The sequence below is a fragment of the Solanum pennellii genome, chromosome 12, assembly GCF_001406875.1.
Source record: "Solanum pennellii chromosome 12, SPENNV200".
Classification (NCBI taxonomy): domain Eukaryota; kingdom Viridiplantae; phylum Streptophyta; class Magnoliopsida; order Solanales; family Solanaceae; genus Solanum; species Solanum pennellii.
Genome location: NC_028648.1, coordinates 3,094,218 through 3,110,837, shown reverse-complemented (window position 1 = coordinate 3,110,837; position 16,620 = coordinate 3,094,218). Strand labels below are relative to the sequence as shown.

Here is a 16,620-nt window from a genome sequence, read left to right as displayed (position 1 = left end):
GGTAAGATTTGCTAACATAGTTGATTAGCATAATCTATTATTCTATATAGTTTTTTCAATCTTGTTTTGATTTACTTTTTTGTCTAGTCGTATCGATTTTTAAGCATCTTTTACAATAATCTTGATACCAGATGAAGCGGGATGGTCATCTTCTAACCTACTCTCAAAAGTGAAGGAATCCGATATATTTCGTATTTCATCATTTTTTGCTAGATTAGATGAAGATTCAATTTTTTAAAATTTATTTTTTATTTGATATTTGATATACGTATTGAGTCTTCATTACAATCAAATACTTTCTAATAAAAATAATTTCATACTTAGAATTAAAACTCAAAATTTATAAATTATTAATTTAATATAAAAGCGGATCAATTTATCTAGAAAGGTCCACAAGGAAAATATTTATTTAAAGTAAGATATTTATTTAAAGTAAGATTAGTCCAAGATTATTATTTTAGTTGAATTTGTTTTCTATCAATATATTTAACAATTTACATGTGATTTTATTGTAAGATTTGACTTGTTCTAAATTACATGTCCTCCATTATTGGATGCATTTTTTTTAATGCATCTAATTATAGCCTTACTTGAATAGACAATAGGGGTTGTTTGGTCGATGAAATAATGTAATACAAGTTGATTCAAAATACTAATAAACTATTTTGATTGTTAATTATGGTGAGATAATTCGTAATCTCTTCACGTTTAATTAGAATTTTTGTTTGAATTCTTTAAAATTAAAAAAGTCGTATTAAGAGTATTTTTCTCATAATTAAATCGTGCAACATACAAATTCAAATTTGGTCATGGTCAATGCGGATACATAACATTAAAGAAAAAGTTTTATTGAAAAATCTCTAAAATTGGTTTAATTGTCGGTTGTGGTGGGATGTTGATTAGTGTTGTTCAAAATTAAATTGAAATCGATAAATTCGAATCGAAAAAAGATCATTGGTTTATCGATAATAGGTTATTGGTTTAACGAATTTAGTAATGGTTTTTTCTTATCGGTCATCAATTTTTTTAATTGTTTGAGGTTTTCTCTTAACGACTTAACCGATAATCCAATAGTAAGTTAAATAATTATATTTATATCATTTGACATATAAAGTCCTTAAGTTAGAGTTTAATTTCGTACTTTTATTTTTGGCTATCTCAAACTCTCAGTTATCCTGTGATAATGTTTGCTTTTGAGCAATATGCAATCTATCAATTAATATGGATGATTCATTTGGTTTCTCATCTTTTTTCTAAGTGATATTAAATAATTTTTTCGGTGTCAAATCTTAACTGTTAAATCAATAACTTAATCGATAACGATGAACAACTGATAAGTCAATATCTTAAAGGTTATATAAATCGATAAATTTTAAAACTGGACCGAACCGACAGATACGCAACCCAAAATTCTAAATAAAATTTTGGTCTGATTAAAAAAAATCTGATAAATTGATTTTTAGCGGTTAAAATTAACCAATGCTTCTTTATTCGCCACAGTTCAAAACTTCTCCAATATTTTACCTCAGCTCCAAATCGATCAGATTTCTCCGTTGCTCAATTTCCCGGCGACTTCTCCACCGGAATTTCTCCATTTCCGGTAACGATTCCGCCGGCAACTCGCCATTTTTCTTTCTTATACTGAAATTTATTATTTATTTGAATTCAATTTCATAATTTTGTTTTTCTCTCGTCAATCGCTTTAAATTTAGGTCGAAGGTGGAAACTTTGCGGACATCAGCTTTTATGCTTTTTCTAGTTAATGTAATTTTCCGTTTTAATTTCTGAATTTGGATATATACACAATTGAAAATTGCATTTCGAGTTGGAATGGTAGATATTTTCTGTTCTAGGTCTATGTATTTAGTTTCTTCAATCATATGAGTATGTATATGCGATAAGTTTTTATACCTGTGAAAATTGCATATTCCGGTTTCAATTTATTTGTCTAATTTTTACTTTAACAGAAATAATTTTTTTTAAAAAGGAAAGAGGTATTCTTTTTTAAATGGATTAAAAAAGAAAGTAAGACAGGCGAATTGAAACGGAGAAAGTATTTGTTATATGTGTGCATTTTCACATGTAATACATGATCAGCTTGAGTTGATCTAGATTACTGATTAGTTTTATTGTGATTCAATTGACAGGTTTTTGATGAGCTATAGTTGAAGGTTGTTTCGCTTTTGGTGATCTGTGGGAAATGAGTGTTCAGTGATGAAGAAAGTGAAGAGAAAGCTTGGGAAGTATGAAGTTGGCAGAACTATTGGTGAAGGGACATTTGCCAAGGTTAAGTTTGCACGAAACACCGAGACTGGAGAGAATGTTGCCATTAAAGTCTTGGCCAAAAGTACCATTCTTAAGCATAGAATGGTTGAACAGGTATTAAGATATACTTCTCTTCAAACACTCGAGTATATGCTTTACATGTCCTGCATTTTTGTTATTTTATTTTGATAACAGTGGTGTTCACATATCCCATATTCAAAGGATGGAGCTTGATAATTAGAAAAGTTATTCTAATCTGTGAAGTGATTATTATTGAAATTAGGTCTGAGATCTTTTCTGTCGAACTTCAGTAGGCTTTTCTGATCTGATGTGAATCAAGGGTAACCATGACAGCTTCCGTGGTGGACTATTAAGCTCACATTGAACATTGTAGCCGTAGCAATGAACTCTGTTATCAAAATTGAACTATGTGAATGTGCCTGGTATCTGAGCTGAATTCCATTAGTGAACATCAGCATGTTCTCCATTATTGAGTAATTATAGCCAAATTTTAGTTGGTTGATGGATTTTTAAGCCTCTTAACTGATGGTTGGCAATAGTTTAGCTGTGTAAAAGAATTAAGCTTTAATCATATTGAATTTTTATTATCTGTTTGCATTTGAAATAGATTTCTGTTTAATAGAGCACATTCTGGGGTCTGTTTGTGATTATTCTACCGTCCTTGTTATCCATCTCTGGCATTTTGGCTGATCAATGTGCTGTTCTTTGAGATGGTTTCCAGATCAAAAGAGAGATATCTATAATGAAGATTGTCAGACATCCTTGCATAGTTCGGCTTCATGAGGTAAAAAGAAAAAAAGAATAAAAAGTATTATATTACAAATACTACTGTGAGTTTGGTTGTTCTATTATCTTTGCTACTTGCTGTTGCTGATGTTTATTGATTTTGTGTTTCCTTGTAGGTTTTAGCTAGCCAGACAAAAATATATATCGTTCAGGAGTTTGTCACTGGAGGAGAGCTTTTTGATAAAATTGTAAGATTCCTTAGAATTTTCAATAAGATTTTTCCTTCTTTAATCAATAACTCTTGCAGACTTCTTGTTCCTTGTATGTGATGATAGATAACTCTCCATCTGATAATGACTAGGAAGGTAATCTGTAAATGAAAATAGAGGCACGATTGAGACATTGTTGCAACTAAGATGTGTGCCTATGACGAATTTCTATGAAGTGATGATCTTCATTTATTAGGATGAGTTGTAGTTTGGGTCAAGATACTTATGGAGGATGGGAAAGTAGATAATGGAGTGAGCAGTAGATATCTTTGGTGCATCCTATACAATATTCACAAAGCAATAGTCTGGTGGAGTAATCTGTATAATGAGAAATAGAGGCATGACCGAGATATCTCTTTTTAATAATTGAAAAATAGAGGCATGCTGAGATATCAGTAGAAAAAGACATTCTGTATTTGGATGAAGTAATTCCAGTCCATGCTTTTTATGTGGAGAGCTTGGAGATCATTTTCTTTACTCTGAAAGCAGTTAAGAGTGTGTTGAGTTACCTTCTAGTAAGTCAAAAATTCCATCTGATCAAGAGGTTCCTCTGGATAGGTGTTACCAGTCTTATTTAAGCACAAGATAGTGATCGGAAATGCTTAATTTGTCAGTGACGGTTTAGCTTTAAATCAGTTTTTCTCTGTCAGAGATGAACTCTATCGAGAAGGATTATTTTCGCTTATGAACTTTGTACATTTTTTTCAGTATTCCTGAATAGTTGGTATGAAATGCATGATCCAGCCTGGTTCTGATCAACTAAATCTCATCTTCATCAAACATATAAATTGTTGGGTTACTTAGGTATAAGCTGGTTCATTGATAGTAGTCCAGTTTCCAATTAGGCACTTGAGTCTTTACTAGTTTACTTCAGCTCATGGAGCTTAAACCCTTTATGGTTTATTTTGTCCTTCTGCCTATGAGTTATCAAGGTTTGATTTTCAAGATTTAGTAATGTATCTGTCTCTTCAATTCTATATTCGTTCAATTTATAGGTTCATCTAGGTAGGCTTTCTGAGGATGAAACAAGGACATACTTCCAACAACTCATAGATGCAATTGCTCACTGTCACAGCAAGGGTGTTTACCACAGAGATTTGAAGGTTCGCAATTGCTGATTGGAAGAGATATTTTGTGAAAATTATATATCTTAATCGTTTAACTATTGCTCCTTGTTCCCCAGCCTGAAAATTTGCTTCTTGATTTCCAAGGGAACTTAAAAATTTCTGACTTTGGGCTTAGTGCATTGCCTCAACAAGTAAGCAACATCTGATGTTAGTTGCATTAGATGGTATATCTATTTTTGTTTCTTTCCTTGTTAATTAGAGCTTCTAAATGGGAATTTACTCAAATCTCTAACAGGGAGTCGAGCTCCTCTATACCACTTGTGGGACTCCAAATTATGTTGCACCTGAGGTATGATGCATATATAGTTTGAATGTTCTTCTTGTTTTGTACATGCAACCCTTCATTCTTCATTTGATTGGCTTGCTATCCCAAAACCCTTTGTTGAGAATATAATTAAATAATAAAAAATGTACTCTCTCTAACACCTTAAGCTTTTAGATGAGATGGTCACACACTTCAACATGGTATCATGGTATCAGTGCCAGGCAGAGGTCCTGAGATCGAATCTCACCACGACCCAAAATTAAAAAGAATTTCCACGTGTTAGGCCTGAATTTATTCATGACAGTTTCTTATCATTAATATGTCACTTGCACCAGCTATACTTATTGTTTGGTTCTGCCTAGATTTAAGTTATATCATTAATATGTCACTGAGTATTGTTTGGTTCTGCCGTGCTAGCTCCGACTTTCAGGTTCATTGATTAGAAACTTAGGCCCTCTTATCTATTTTCCCATTCCTCATACATCCTCAATGATGTCCACAATAATAAGCACCATATGTATTTGTTTTATCTACAAGGAGCTTGAATCAGAAAGAAGCGAAGCAGAGGGGTGGTTGTCTTTCATTTAATCATTTCTATCCCTTTTACCTAGCATGATCAATTGGCTTTTGATTAGTCATCAAATGAGAGAGAATCAGAATTTATTTCCCTTCCATGAGCTCTGTAGTAATATACCTTCAAATCATTGCAGTAACTGTCAGTTACCTTTCTTTGGGTAACATCATAACCTTGTGCTGAATTGTGTAATATAAGAGGTTTACATCAAGTTGAATTTGTCTGAACTATGTCATTGCTGAACATATGTTAATTTGCTTACTATGTTTTCTTATATTAGAATGTGTTTGGACTCTTTCTGTTGTAGCTGGCTTATTACTCTTAGTTACTTCTTCAGGTGTTAGGTAACCGAGGTTATGATGGTGCTGCTGCGGATGTGTGGTCATGTGGTATCATCCTTTATGTTCTGATGGCAGGATATCTTCCATTTGATGAGACAGACCTTCCTACCTTGTATACAAAGGTTAGATGCAGTCATCATGCATTTGTAATGTGTTAATTGGAAGCATAGATAATTCTGTCAAATTATTCTCTTTTTCTTCTTATATAGTGACAAATGCTAAGGATCATAGGTCATATGAGGGACAATATTGGTTCTTTTCTCATATGTATATTATTCATTTCTGATTAGGATTGAGGTGTAATGAGTTGATTGATATATTTATTCAGCTCTCTGACCTTTGTGTGAAGGATAAGCTCTCTTTCACTTGGCATCGACCACACTGCTCTCACAAAAATATTGTTCCGTATTTCTAATTTTTATCTTCATCTGCATGAGTTTCCTCCTTGTGTTTTTTATTATTACCATTATTTGTTTTTTGTTTGTTTTTTATTAGATTAATTGGGGCTTTAAAAAAACTTGACATTACTTGTACACGGCTAACTATATGTTAAAGTTATTGTTTGTTCTATGTGCGGCTTACTATATGTTAAATGTTATGGTTTGTTCTCCACAAATTTCTTATTGCTTTTAATATTGACACAGATCAAGGCTGCTGAATTTTCCTGTCCATTTTGGTTTTCTGCTGGTGCAACATCGTTGATTCAAAAAATCATTGATCCAAATCCTCAAACTGTAAGTGCACTATATTTTTAACCCTGAAACTATGGTGTCCGTTGCCTATTTGTCACTTAATAATTCAATCTACTATAAGCTTATAACATAAAGTTGTACTGGAGAAACAAATCCCTCATGATGAAATATGAGAAGCCCCGTAACATGGATTAAATTCCTTCCAAATTTCCCGGATTGGTTATAGAAATCCTTTTTGAGGTCATTTTAAATGTGAGAAATGCCTTAAGCATGCCTTCTGCTCATTCTTTGCTTTTGTTCAGTATAAGTGTTCCTTTTCTCATTTAGTTTTTCTTGGTTAATTTGTGAAACTTCAGCATAACATGTATAAAAGTCCTTTTAGTGTTTTCATAGTGAGTTACTCAGAACCATGTACATGCAGAGGATCAAGATTGATGGGATAAAACGAGACCCTTGGTTCCGGAAAAACTACAGAGCTGTTAAAGCTAAAGCAGATGAAGTAGTGAATCTTGATGATATCCATGCTGTGTTCGACGACATTGAGGTTGAATCTTTTCACATTTGTCTTCTAGTATGCTAACTAGTATATCTGTGTGAGGAAGTGATCAAGTTTAAGATAAATTGTACTCTTGTTTTAGATTAACTGAAGTGATTGGCCTGATACTTCGATGTTCTCACCCATTATAGGTTTGATATGTTCTATTTTTATGTGCAGGATGCATTTGTCAGTGAAAAATCAGAAGATAGTGAGAGTGGCCCCTTGGTAATGAATGCATTTGAGATGATAACACTATCTCAGGGATTAAATCTATCCGCTTTGTTCGACAGACGTCAGGTACAATGATTAATTTAGTTCATGGACCCAAAAATAAAGCATACCCGACGTTTCCAGATTAAATTCATCACAACGTCATCTGTTTTATCTCTTTCTCCCGCTTCTTCTTGTAAGCTTTTCGTTTCTTGGATAAGGAAGGGAATCTGATGGGATATGTAAATTGATTCTTCCTTGAATTTTTAGTTAGCATGCTCTTTTATAGAAGCATGTTAATTTCTCTCCCACTTTTTTTGGCATCTTTTTTTTCTCCTTTTTCCTTGTAGTCAAGAGGCTCAGAGCCAATGCTACATAATATCAACTTTTCGAAATCTAATTTTAGATCAAATATGTCGCAATTATTTTTTCATTTGAAAAGAAAAAGTGTCAGATATGATCTGAATAGCTTATATTTTTAACGAATGAGTTATTTATGTTTCTACAAATTTAAAAATGCTGACATGTGTAGTAGGTTGTCTCTTTGCTATTAAGGTTTTCACAACTTCCTTCTTATAACAAAGAGTAATTTCCTCTCTCATTCTTGCAGGATTATGTCAAGCGTCAAACTCGATTTATTTCCCGCCAACCTGCTAAAGTCGTCATTGAAACTATTGAAGCAGCTGCAGAGTCGTTGGGTCTTAAGGTCCACACACGCGATTACAAGGTATATTAACTCTCCATATTCAGGGACAAATGATTCTCTTTTATTCAAATTAGAATTCAATCAGAATGAAGCATTGTTGTAACTAAATAATCAGTTTCCCATTGGATCAACTGTAATTGTCAGCATTTTTTTACCCTTTTCCCACTATCTATTAAACAGCAATTTCCTTTCAACATCAAAGAAAATGGAATATACAGGAGGAATTCACCCTTTTATTTTTTTCCTGGTCTTTATAAGGAGCAAAATCGTAACTGTGCCACATAAGCTTTAGTCGCATTTTGCTTAACTTGAATGAATGATGGTTGAAAATTTATCTGCTTAATGGTCACTGTTGCTTAAGATGCAAACATCTTGGAACTAGGGGCGATCTATAATTTTAAAACAAAGAGCGAGGAGTACCACTCCTACTTTTTGTCACTGGATACAAACTAATAGTAATTTTATCGTGTTCTTAAACAAGAATACCCTGGTAAGTTTCTCGTTATTGAGTGGGAATTGATTTGTTGAACCACTCTTCTCATTGCAGACAAGAATTGAGGGGGTAACGGCAAATAGGGCTGGTCAATTTGCTGTTGTGCTGGAGGTAACTTTAAACTTAATAAACCGATTCATCATAAGATCGGTGTTTCTTATTTTCATTTAACCACTCTTTCTATAATTTGAAGGTTTTCCAAGTAGCCCCTTCCCTTTTTATGGTTGATGTTAGAAAGGCTGCTGGAGACACTCTTGAATATCACAAGGTTGCTTCTACACTCAACTTTTACTGAGTTTTTTTTTTCACTATAGCTTGCATTACATACTTATATTTAGCTTCTGCACGAAAATGACGTTATGTGCATTTGCAGTTCTACAAAACCTTCTGCACGAAAATTGACGACGTCATTTGGAAACCGAAGGAAGGCATGTCAAATACTGTTCTGCTTAGGACAAGGACTCGCTGAACCAGATTTCTGGGAATGAAGTGAATCACTAATCAATTTGATGTGCTCAGAAGACATTCGTTGTGTTAGGTATAGTGTGTGTAATTGCATGTTGTTAATCTTTTGTTCACTACATATCTTAAGTGATAAATCATGGGCTCAAAAGCAATGCAAGTAGGGGTGTAAATGAGACGGTTCGATCAGTTGTAACCAATTTTTCGGATATTTTATAATGTATAACCAAAACTAGACTTTTCAAAACTATCCCAATAATATCGGTTTCTCTTTGGTATCGGTACGGTTAGTTTTCATTTTTTTTAAAAAAAAAATATCACCTCAAAGTATACTATTAGTAGAATATTTCTTTATTGCAAATATGTTCGCAAAGAGGCACTTCAATTCTTCACCAAGAAGTCAAGAATGTAAAACCTTATTGCCATATTGTTTGATCTTAAACATTTAATACGAGTGCTTGCGTAGGTTTTAGTGTATTTTTTGATAGAATATCTATTATAATATCTTTCAATTTTAAACTTAATTAACTAAAGGTTAATTAAAGAGCAAAGTCCCAAAGTTCTAAAACTAGATATAGTTTTTTTCAAAATTCTTCATGGACGTCCGTTAATACCTACAGATCGAGTTGTCCAAGACGGTTAAAATGATCAATTTTCAAGGTCAAACGAGCCCCGGAGAAGGTAAATCCCCCATTTTCCTGATTTTATGTGCTATTGTCCAAGAATTTTTAGTGATTCAGAATTCCGATATCATATTTGCCAAAAATATTCGTGGACGTCCGATAAGACCTTAGTTATGGATCCAATTGGACCAGACGACTAAAATGACCCATTTTTAAGTTCAATCGGGCTCCGGAGTAGGTAAACCCCCAAATTTACCGATTTTCGTGTGATATAGTCCATAAATTTATGGTGATCCGGTTCCAATGTCATTTTTGCTGAAATTTTTCAGACCTTAGTTATGGATTTAGTTGGCCCTGACGGCCAAAATGACCCATTTTCAAGGTCAAACGAGCTCCAGAGCAGGTAAACCTCCAATTTTGCTGATTTTTAAGTCTTATAGTTCACCATCTTTTTTTATGATAAAAAGTTCCGACGTTATTTTTTCTGAAATTTTTCATGGACGTCCGTTGATACCTTAGTTATGGACCCAGTTGGACCAGACGACCAAAACGCCTCATTTTCAAGGTCCAACGAGCTCCGGGCAGGGAAACCCCCATTTTTGCTGATTTTTGTGTGTTATAGTCAATGAATTTATGGTGATTCAAAATTCTGACATCTTTTTTGCCTAAATTTTTAGTGGACGTCCGTTAAGACGTTAGCTACGAATCAGATGGCCCTGACGACCAAAATGACCAATTTACAAGGTCAAACGAGCCCCGAATTAGGTAAGCCCCATTTTGCTGATTTATGTGTACTATAGTCCATAGATTTTTAATAATCCAGAATTATAACATCTTTTTTGTCAAAAATTTTCGTGGACGTCTATTAAGATGTTACCTATGGAGCTAGTTGGCCTTTACGGCCAATACAACCCATTTTGAAGGTGAAACGAGCCCCGGAGCATATAAATCCCCCTGTTTTGTCGATTTTTGTGTGCTATAGTTCACGATCTTTTTTGGTGATCTAGAATTCCATTGATTTTTTTCCTCAAATTTTTTGTGGAAGTCCTTTAAGACGTTAGCTATGGAGCCAATTGGCCAGGACGGTCAAACCGATCCATTTTGAAGGTCAAACGAGCCGCGGAGCAGGTAAACTCCCAATTTTACCAATTTTTAATTCGGAATTCCAACGTCTTTTTTGCCTAATTTTTTTTGAGGACGTCCGTTAATACATTATTATAGAGCCAATTGCCCCTGACGATCAAAACAACCCATTTTCAAGGTAAACTTTATTTTGTCGATTTTTGTGTACTATAGTCCATGGATTTTTCAGTGATCCAGAATTGCGATGTCTTTTTTGCCCAAACTTTTTTTGGACGTCCGTCAAGACGTCATACATGGAATCAGTTGGTCTGACGGCCAAAACGATCCATTTTGAAGATCAAACGAGCCTCGGAGCTGGTAAATCCCTTATTTTGCTGATTTTTGAGTGCTATAGTCCACAATCTTTTTTGGTGATCCAGAATTTTGATGTCTTTTTTAGCTAATTTTTTTGTGGAGGTCCTTTAAGACGATAGCTATTGAGACAATTGGCCCTGACGGTCATAACAACCCATTTTGAAGGTCAAATAAGCCACGGAGCAGGTAAACCCCCATTTTGCCAATTTTTGTATGCTATAGTCTATGGATTTTTGGTAATCCAGAACTCTAACGTCTTTTTTGCCCTAGTTTTTCGTGGAAGTTCGTTAAGACGTTAGATATGGAGTACGTTGGCCTTGACGGTCAAAGCAACTAATTTTTAAGGACAAACGAGCCCCGAAGCAAGTAAATCTCATTTTGCCAATTTTCGTGTACTATTGTCAATGGATTTTGGGTGATTCAGAATTCGGTCGTAGTTTTTGCCCAGATAATTCATGGACGTCCGTTAAGATGTTATCTATGGATCCAGTTGGCCTTGACATCCAAAATGACTCATTTTGAAGGTCAAACAAGCCCCGGATCTGGTAACCGATCATTTTGCCGATTTTCGTGTGCTATAATCCACAATCCTTTTTGGTGATCCAGAATTTCGACGTCTCTTATGCCCGAATTTATTGTAGACATTTGTTAGCACGTTAGCTATATTGTACAAGTTTGTCCTGACGGTCAAAACAAATCATTTTAAAGGTCAAACGAGCTCAGAGCAGGTAAACCACCGATGTGCTATAGTCCATGAATTTTTGGTAATCCAGAATTCCGACGTCTTTTTTGCCAAATTTTTTCGTGGACGTCGTTAAGACGTTAACTATGGATCCTGTTAGCCTTCATAGACAAAACAACCCATTTTCAAGGTCAAACAAGCTTCGATGCAGGTAAACCCCATTTTACCGATTTTTCGTGTACTATAGTCCAAGGATTTTTGGTGATCAAGAATTTCGACGTCTTTTTTGCCAATTTTTTTTGTGGATGTCCATTAAGACGTTATCTATGGAGCAGTTGGTCATGACGGCCAAATCGGGTCATTTTAAAGGTCAAACGAGTCCTGGAGAAGATAAAATCTCTTGTTTTGTCGATTTTTGTATGTTATTGCACACGATTTTTTTGGTAATCCAGAATTCCGACGTTTTTAGGACGTGCGTTAAGACGTTAGCTATGGAGCTAGTTGGCCCTAACGGCCAAAACTACCCATTTTGAAAGTCAAACGAGCCCCGGAGCAGGTAAACTACCCATTTGGTCGATTTTCATGTGCTATAGTCCATGTATTTTTGATGATATATAATTTCGATGTCTTTTTTGCCCAAATTTTTTGTGGTCATTTGTTAAGACATTACATATGGAGTCATTAGCCCTAACGGTCAAAATGATCCATTTTAAAGGTCAAATGAGCCCCGAAGCAGTCCATGGATTTTCGGTGATTTAGAAATTCGATGTATTTTTTGCCCAAATTTTTTGTGGACGTCCGCTAAGACGTTATCTATGGAGCTAGTTGGCCCTGACGGTCAAAACGGCCAATTATAAAGGTCAAACGAGCCCCAGAGCATGTAAACCCCTCATTTTGCAGATTTTCATGTGCTATAGTCCACGATCTTTTTTGGTGATCTAGAATTCTGACGTCTTTTTTGTCAAAAGATTTTTTAGACGTCCTTTAAGACGTTAGTTATGGAGTCAGTTGACCACGATGGCCAAAATGACCCATTTTTATGGTCTAACGAACCTAGAGCGGGTAAATCCCCCATTTTGTAGATTTTCATGTGCTATATATTCCATGATATTTTTTGGTGATCCACAATTTCGATGTCTTTGTCCCCCTTATTTTTTGTGGATGTTTGTTAAGACGTTAGCTATGGAGCTAGTTGGCCTTGACGGCCAAAATAACCCATTTTGAAGGTCAAACAAGTCTTGGAGAAGGTAAACCTCCCATTTTTCCAATTTTCCTATACTATAGTCCATGGATTTTTTATGATCCAGAATTTCGATGTCTTTTTTTGGTCAAATTTTTCCTGAACGTCCGTTAAGATGTTTTCTAGTGGAGTAAATCGGCTCTGACGGCCAAAACAATCCATTTTAAATGTCAAACGAGCACAAATGCAGGTATACCCCTCATGTTACCAATTTTTGTGGGCTATAGTCCACGATCTTTTTTGGTGATCCAGAATTCTGATGTTTTTTTTACCTAATTTTTTTGTGGATGCCCCTTAAGACGTTAGCTATGGAAATAGTTGGCTCTGGCGGTCAAACCGGCCATTTTGAAGGTCAAATGAGCCCCAGAGCAGGTAAACCCCCTACTTTATCGATTTTGTGTGCTATAGTCCATGAATTTTTGGTGATCCAGAATAGTGACGTCTTCTTTACCCAAATCTTTTATGTACGTCCGTTAAGACATTAGCTATGGAGCCAGTTGTTCCTGACGGCTAAAACGACTCATTTTCAATGTCAAACAAGCCCCAAAGCAGGTAAACCTCATTTTTCCAATTTTCGTGTAATATAGTCCATGATTATTAGTAACACGAGATTCCGACGTATTTTTTGCCCAAATTTTTATGGACATCCGTTAAGACGTTATTTATGAATCCGATTGGCCCTGACGACCAAAACATCCCATTAGAAGGTCAAACGAGCCCCAAAGCAGGTAAACCCATCATTTTATCGATTTCTGTGTGCTATAGTCCACAATCTTTTTTGGTGATCCAGAATTATATCATTTTTAATGCCCAAATTTTTTTGGACGTCCATTAAGATGTTAGGTATGGATCCAGTTGTCCGTGACGGCCATAATGACCCATTTTGAGTGTTAAATAAAGCCCCGGAGAAGGTAAATCCCTAATTTTGCTGATTTTCGTGTGCTATGGTCCATGGATTTTTGGTGATTCAAAATTTCGATTTCTTTTTTACCCAAATTTTTTCATGGAAGTTTATTAAGATGTTAACTATGAATTCTTTTGGCCCTGATGGCTATAGTGGCAATTTTCAAGGTTAACGAGACCCGGAGCAGGTAAACCCCATTTTGTCAATTTACGTGTAATGTAGTCCATGTATTTTAGGTGATCCAAAATTCTGACGTCTTTTTTGCCCAAATTTTTTGTGGAAGTCCATTAAAACATTAACTATGGAGTAAAATTGCCCTGACAACTAAAACGATCAATTTTCAAGGTCAAACGAGCCCCGAAGCAGGTAAACATCATTTTGCCAATTTTCGTGTACTTTAGTCCATGAATTTTTAATGATCCAGAATTCCAACGTCTTTTTTGCCCAAATTTTTCATGGACGTCCATTAAAACATTATCTATTAAGCCAATTGTCTCTAACGAATAAAACGACCCATTTTGAAGGTCAAACAAGCCCTAGAGCAGGTAAACTCTTCATTTTGCCTATTTTCATGTGAGATAGTCCACGATCTTTTTTGATGATCAAAATTTCGACGTAGTTTTTACCCAAATTTTTTGTGTACGTCCATTAAGACGTTAGCTATGGAGTCAGTTAAACCTGACGGCTAAAATGACCTATATTCAATGTCAAACGAGCCCCAAAGCAGGTAAATCCCATTTTGCCAATTTTTTGTGTGCTAGTTTATGGATTTTTGGTGATAAGAGATTTCGACATATTTTTTGACCAAATTTTTGTGGACATCCGTTAAGACGTTATCTATGGATCCGTTTGGCCGTAACGGCCAAAACAACCCATTAGAAAGTCAATCGAGTCCTAAAGCAGGTAATCCCCTCATTTTACCAACTTTCGTGTGCTATAGTCCACGATCTTTTTTAGTGATCCAGAATTCTAACGTTTTATCGTCCAAAATTTTTGTGGACGTCCATTCAAATGTTAGGTGTGGAGTTAGTTGTCCCTGACCGCCATAATGACCCCTTTTGAAGGTCAAACGAGCCCCAGAGAAGGTAAACCCCCAATTTTGCCAATTTTGTTGTGCTATGGTCCATGAATTTTTGGTGATCCGAAATCCCGACTTCTTTTTTATCCAAATTTTTTGTGGAAGCTTATCAAGATGTTAATTATGCATCCAGTTGGTCCTGAAGGCCATAATGGCATATTTTCAGGTCAACGAGCCCCAGTGCAAGTAAAACCCCATTTTACTGATTTACGTGTGTCCATAAATTTTAGTTGATCCAGAATTCTGACGTCTTTTTTACCCAAATTTTTCGTGGATGTCCATTAGAACATTAGCTATGGAGTCATTTGGGTCTGACGACTAAAACGATCAATTTTTAAGGTCAAACGAGCCCTGAAGCAGGTAAACACCATTTTGTCAATTTTCGTGTACTATAATCCATAGATTTTTGGTGATATGAGATTCTAACGTATTTTTTTCCCAAATTTTTGTGGACATCCGTTAAGACGTTATCTATCTATTTTACCAATTTTCGTGTACTATAGTCCATGGATTTTTTGTGATCCGAAATTCTGATGTCCCTTTTAACCTAAAGTTTTCATAAACGTTCGTTAAGACGTTATCTATAAAGCTGGTTTGCCCTAACGGCTAAAACAACCCATTTTGAAAGTCAAATGAGCCCCAAAGCAGGTAAACCTCTCATTTTTGTCGATTTTTGGTGTTCTATTGTCCACAATCTCTTTTGGTAATCAGAATTTCATCGTTTTTTTTTTTTGCCCAATTTTTTTATGGACATCAGTTAAGACGTTAGCTTTGGAGGCAGTTGGTCTTAACAGCCAAAATGACCTATTTTGAAGGTCAATCGCCTAGGAGATGTTCTCCTTGGTCAATACTCGTATATTTTAATTAATATGACATAGTTTAACCACAAACACAAAATTTGAATTAATAAAAAGATTCTTGAAATTTATAATCATAACATTTATGTTACAAAGTTTTTTCATCAAGAAAAGAAGAGGAGGATGGATTTCTACTTTGGTTCTTGTGAAAAATAAGAGCAAATTTCAAATCCATGCACTAACATATAGTGTATAGCTAATAGTTAAAATCACACATGAAATTTTTTTTACAAGTTTCGCTCTTTAACTACTAATTATTCTCTTTTTCTGTATGAACTATCACCATTTAGCTAATAAAGTATATTTTTAATACGTAGATGATAATAATTTATATAGTCTAGCACAAGAAAACTGAAGAGCTATCGATATCACGAAAAAATAATAATTGAGATATGTTTCAACTATAATCTATATAGTATAGCATAATATTTTTAAAAAAAAATTAAAAGAAACATAATCATTAAATAGAATATCATTATAAAGAATAATTGTTTAATTTTATTTATTTGTAGGCCAGCAAAGGTTCCCAAAAATTATTAGAAAAAGACTATATATAATAAGTACTTCTTTTGACTTTAAATAAAGGTGAAGAAAGAGACAAAATTCACCAAATATAATTTGAAAACATATCACTAAAATATTTGGTCAGTACTGGACCTACATGTTCAGTCCATTGAATCTGAAATTTAACATATCTAACTCCAATTCATTGAATCTGCATTATACACGGATACATTAGTTGTCAAAAATGTGAATTAAATTATTTTAAAATAATAAATTTTGAAATAACTTTTTCCTATTTATGAGGTAGAATAAAAATACTCCATTTTTTGACAAAATGAACCTAATTACACCCGCGATCTTCCGATAGAAGTCATATACACCCCTTTATTCTCATCAAACTGAGATATTTTCAAGATTTATCTCGATAGAAGTCACATACACCCCTTTATTCTCACCAAACTTAGATATTTCAAGATTTATCTCAATTTTTCGTTACAAGCTTCGTATTTCTACAAGAATTTAAAACCGACATATGACACATTTTCGAACATTGTTTTAAGACTATCAATAGTACGGAATGAAACTCATAAGTTTACATGAACACAA

The 16,620-nt window shown here is 34.6% G+C and overlaps 1 protein-coding gene across 2 annotated transcripts; it reads left to right on the top strand.

Annotated features, from left to right (window-relative positions):
* Positions 1–1,465: 1,465 nt before the first annotated feature.
* Positions 1,466–8,973, top strand: LOC107007370 (CBL-interacting serine/threonine-protein kinase 24). 2 transcript variants are annotated; one of them, XM_015205966.2, is made up of 16 exons: positions 1,482–1,600; positions 1,713–1,764; positions 2,148–2,379; positions 3,008–3,070; positions 3,189–3,260; positions 4,277–4,384; positions 4,465–4,539; positions 4,644–4,697; positions 5,585–5,710; positions 6,233–6,322; positions 6,702–6,824; positions 6,996–7,115; positions 7,639–7,755; positions 8,282–8,338; positions 8,421–8,495; positions 8,601–8,973. In XM_015205966.2, exons 3-16 carry the CDS (start codon positions 2,215–2,217, stop codon positions 8,694–8,696), a joined length of 1,341 nt encoding a protein of 446 aa, XP_015061452.1. In that variant the 5' UTR covers positions 1,482–1,600; positions 1,713–1,764; positions 2,148–2,214; the 3' UTR covers positions 8,697–8,973. The 2 variants fall into 2 exon arrangements, with proteins under 2 accessions (XP_015061451.1, XP_015061452.1); XM_015205965.2 differs by lacking the exon at positions 1,713–1,764 and having other exon boundaries at positions 1,466–1,600.
* Positions 8,974–16,620: the final 7,647 nt, after the last annotated feature.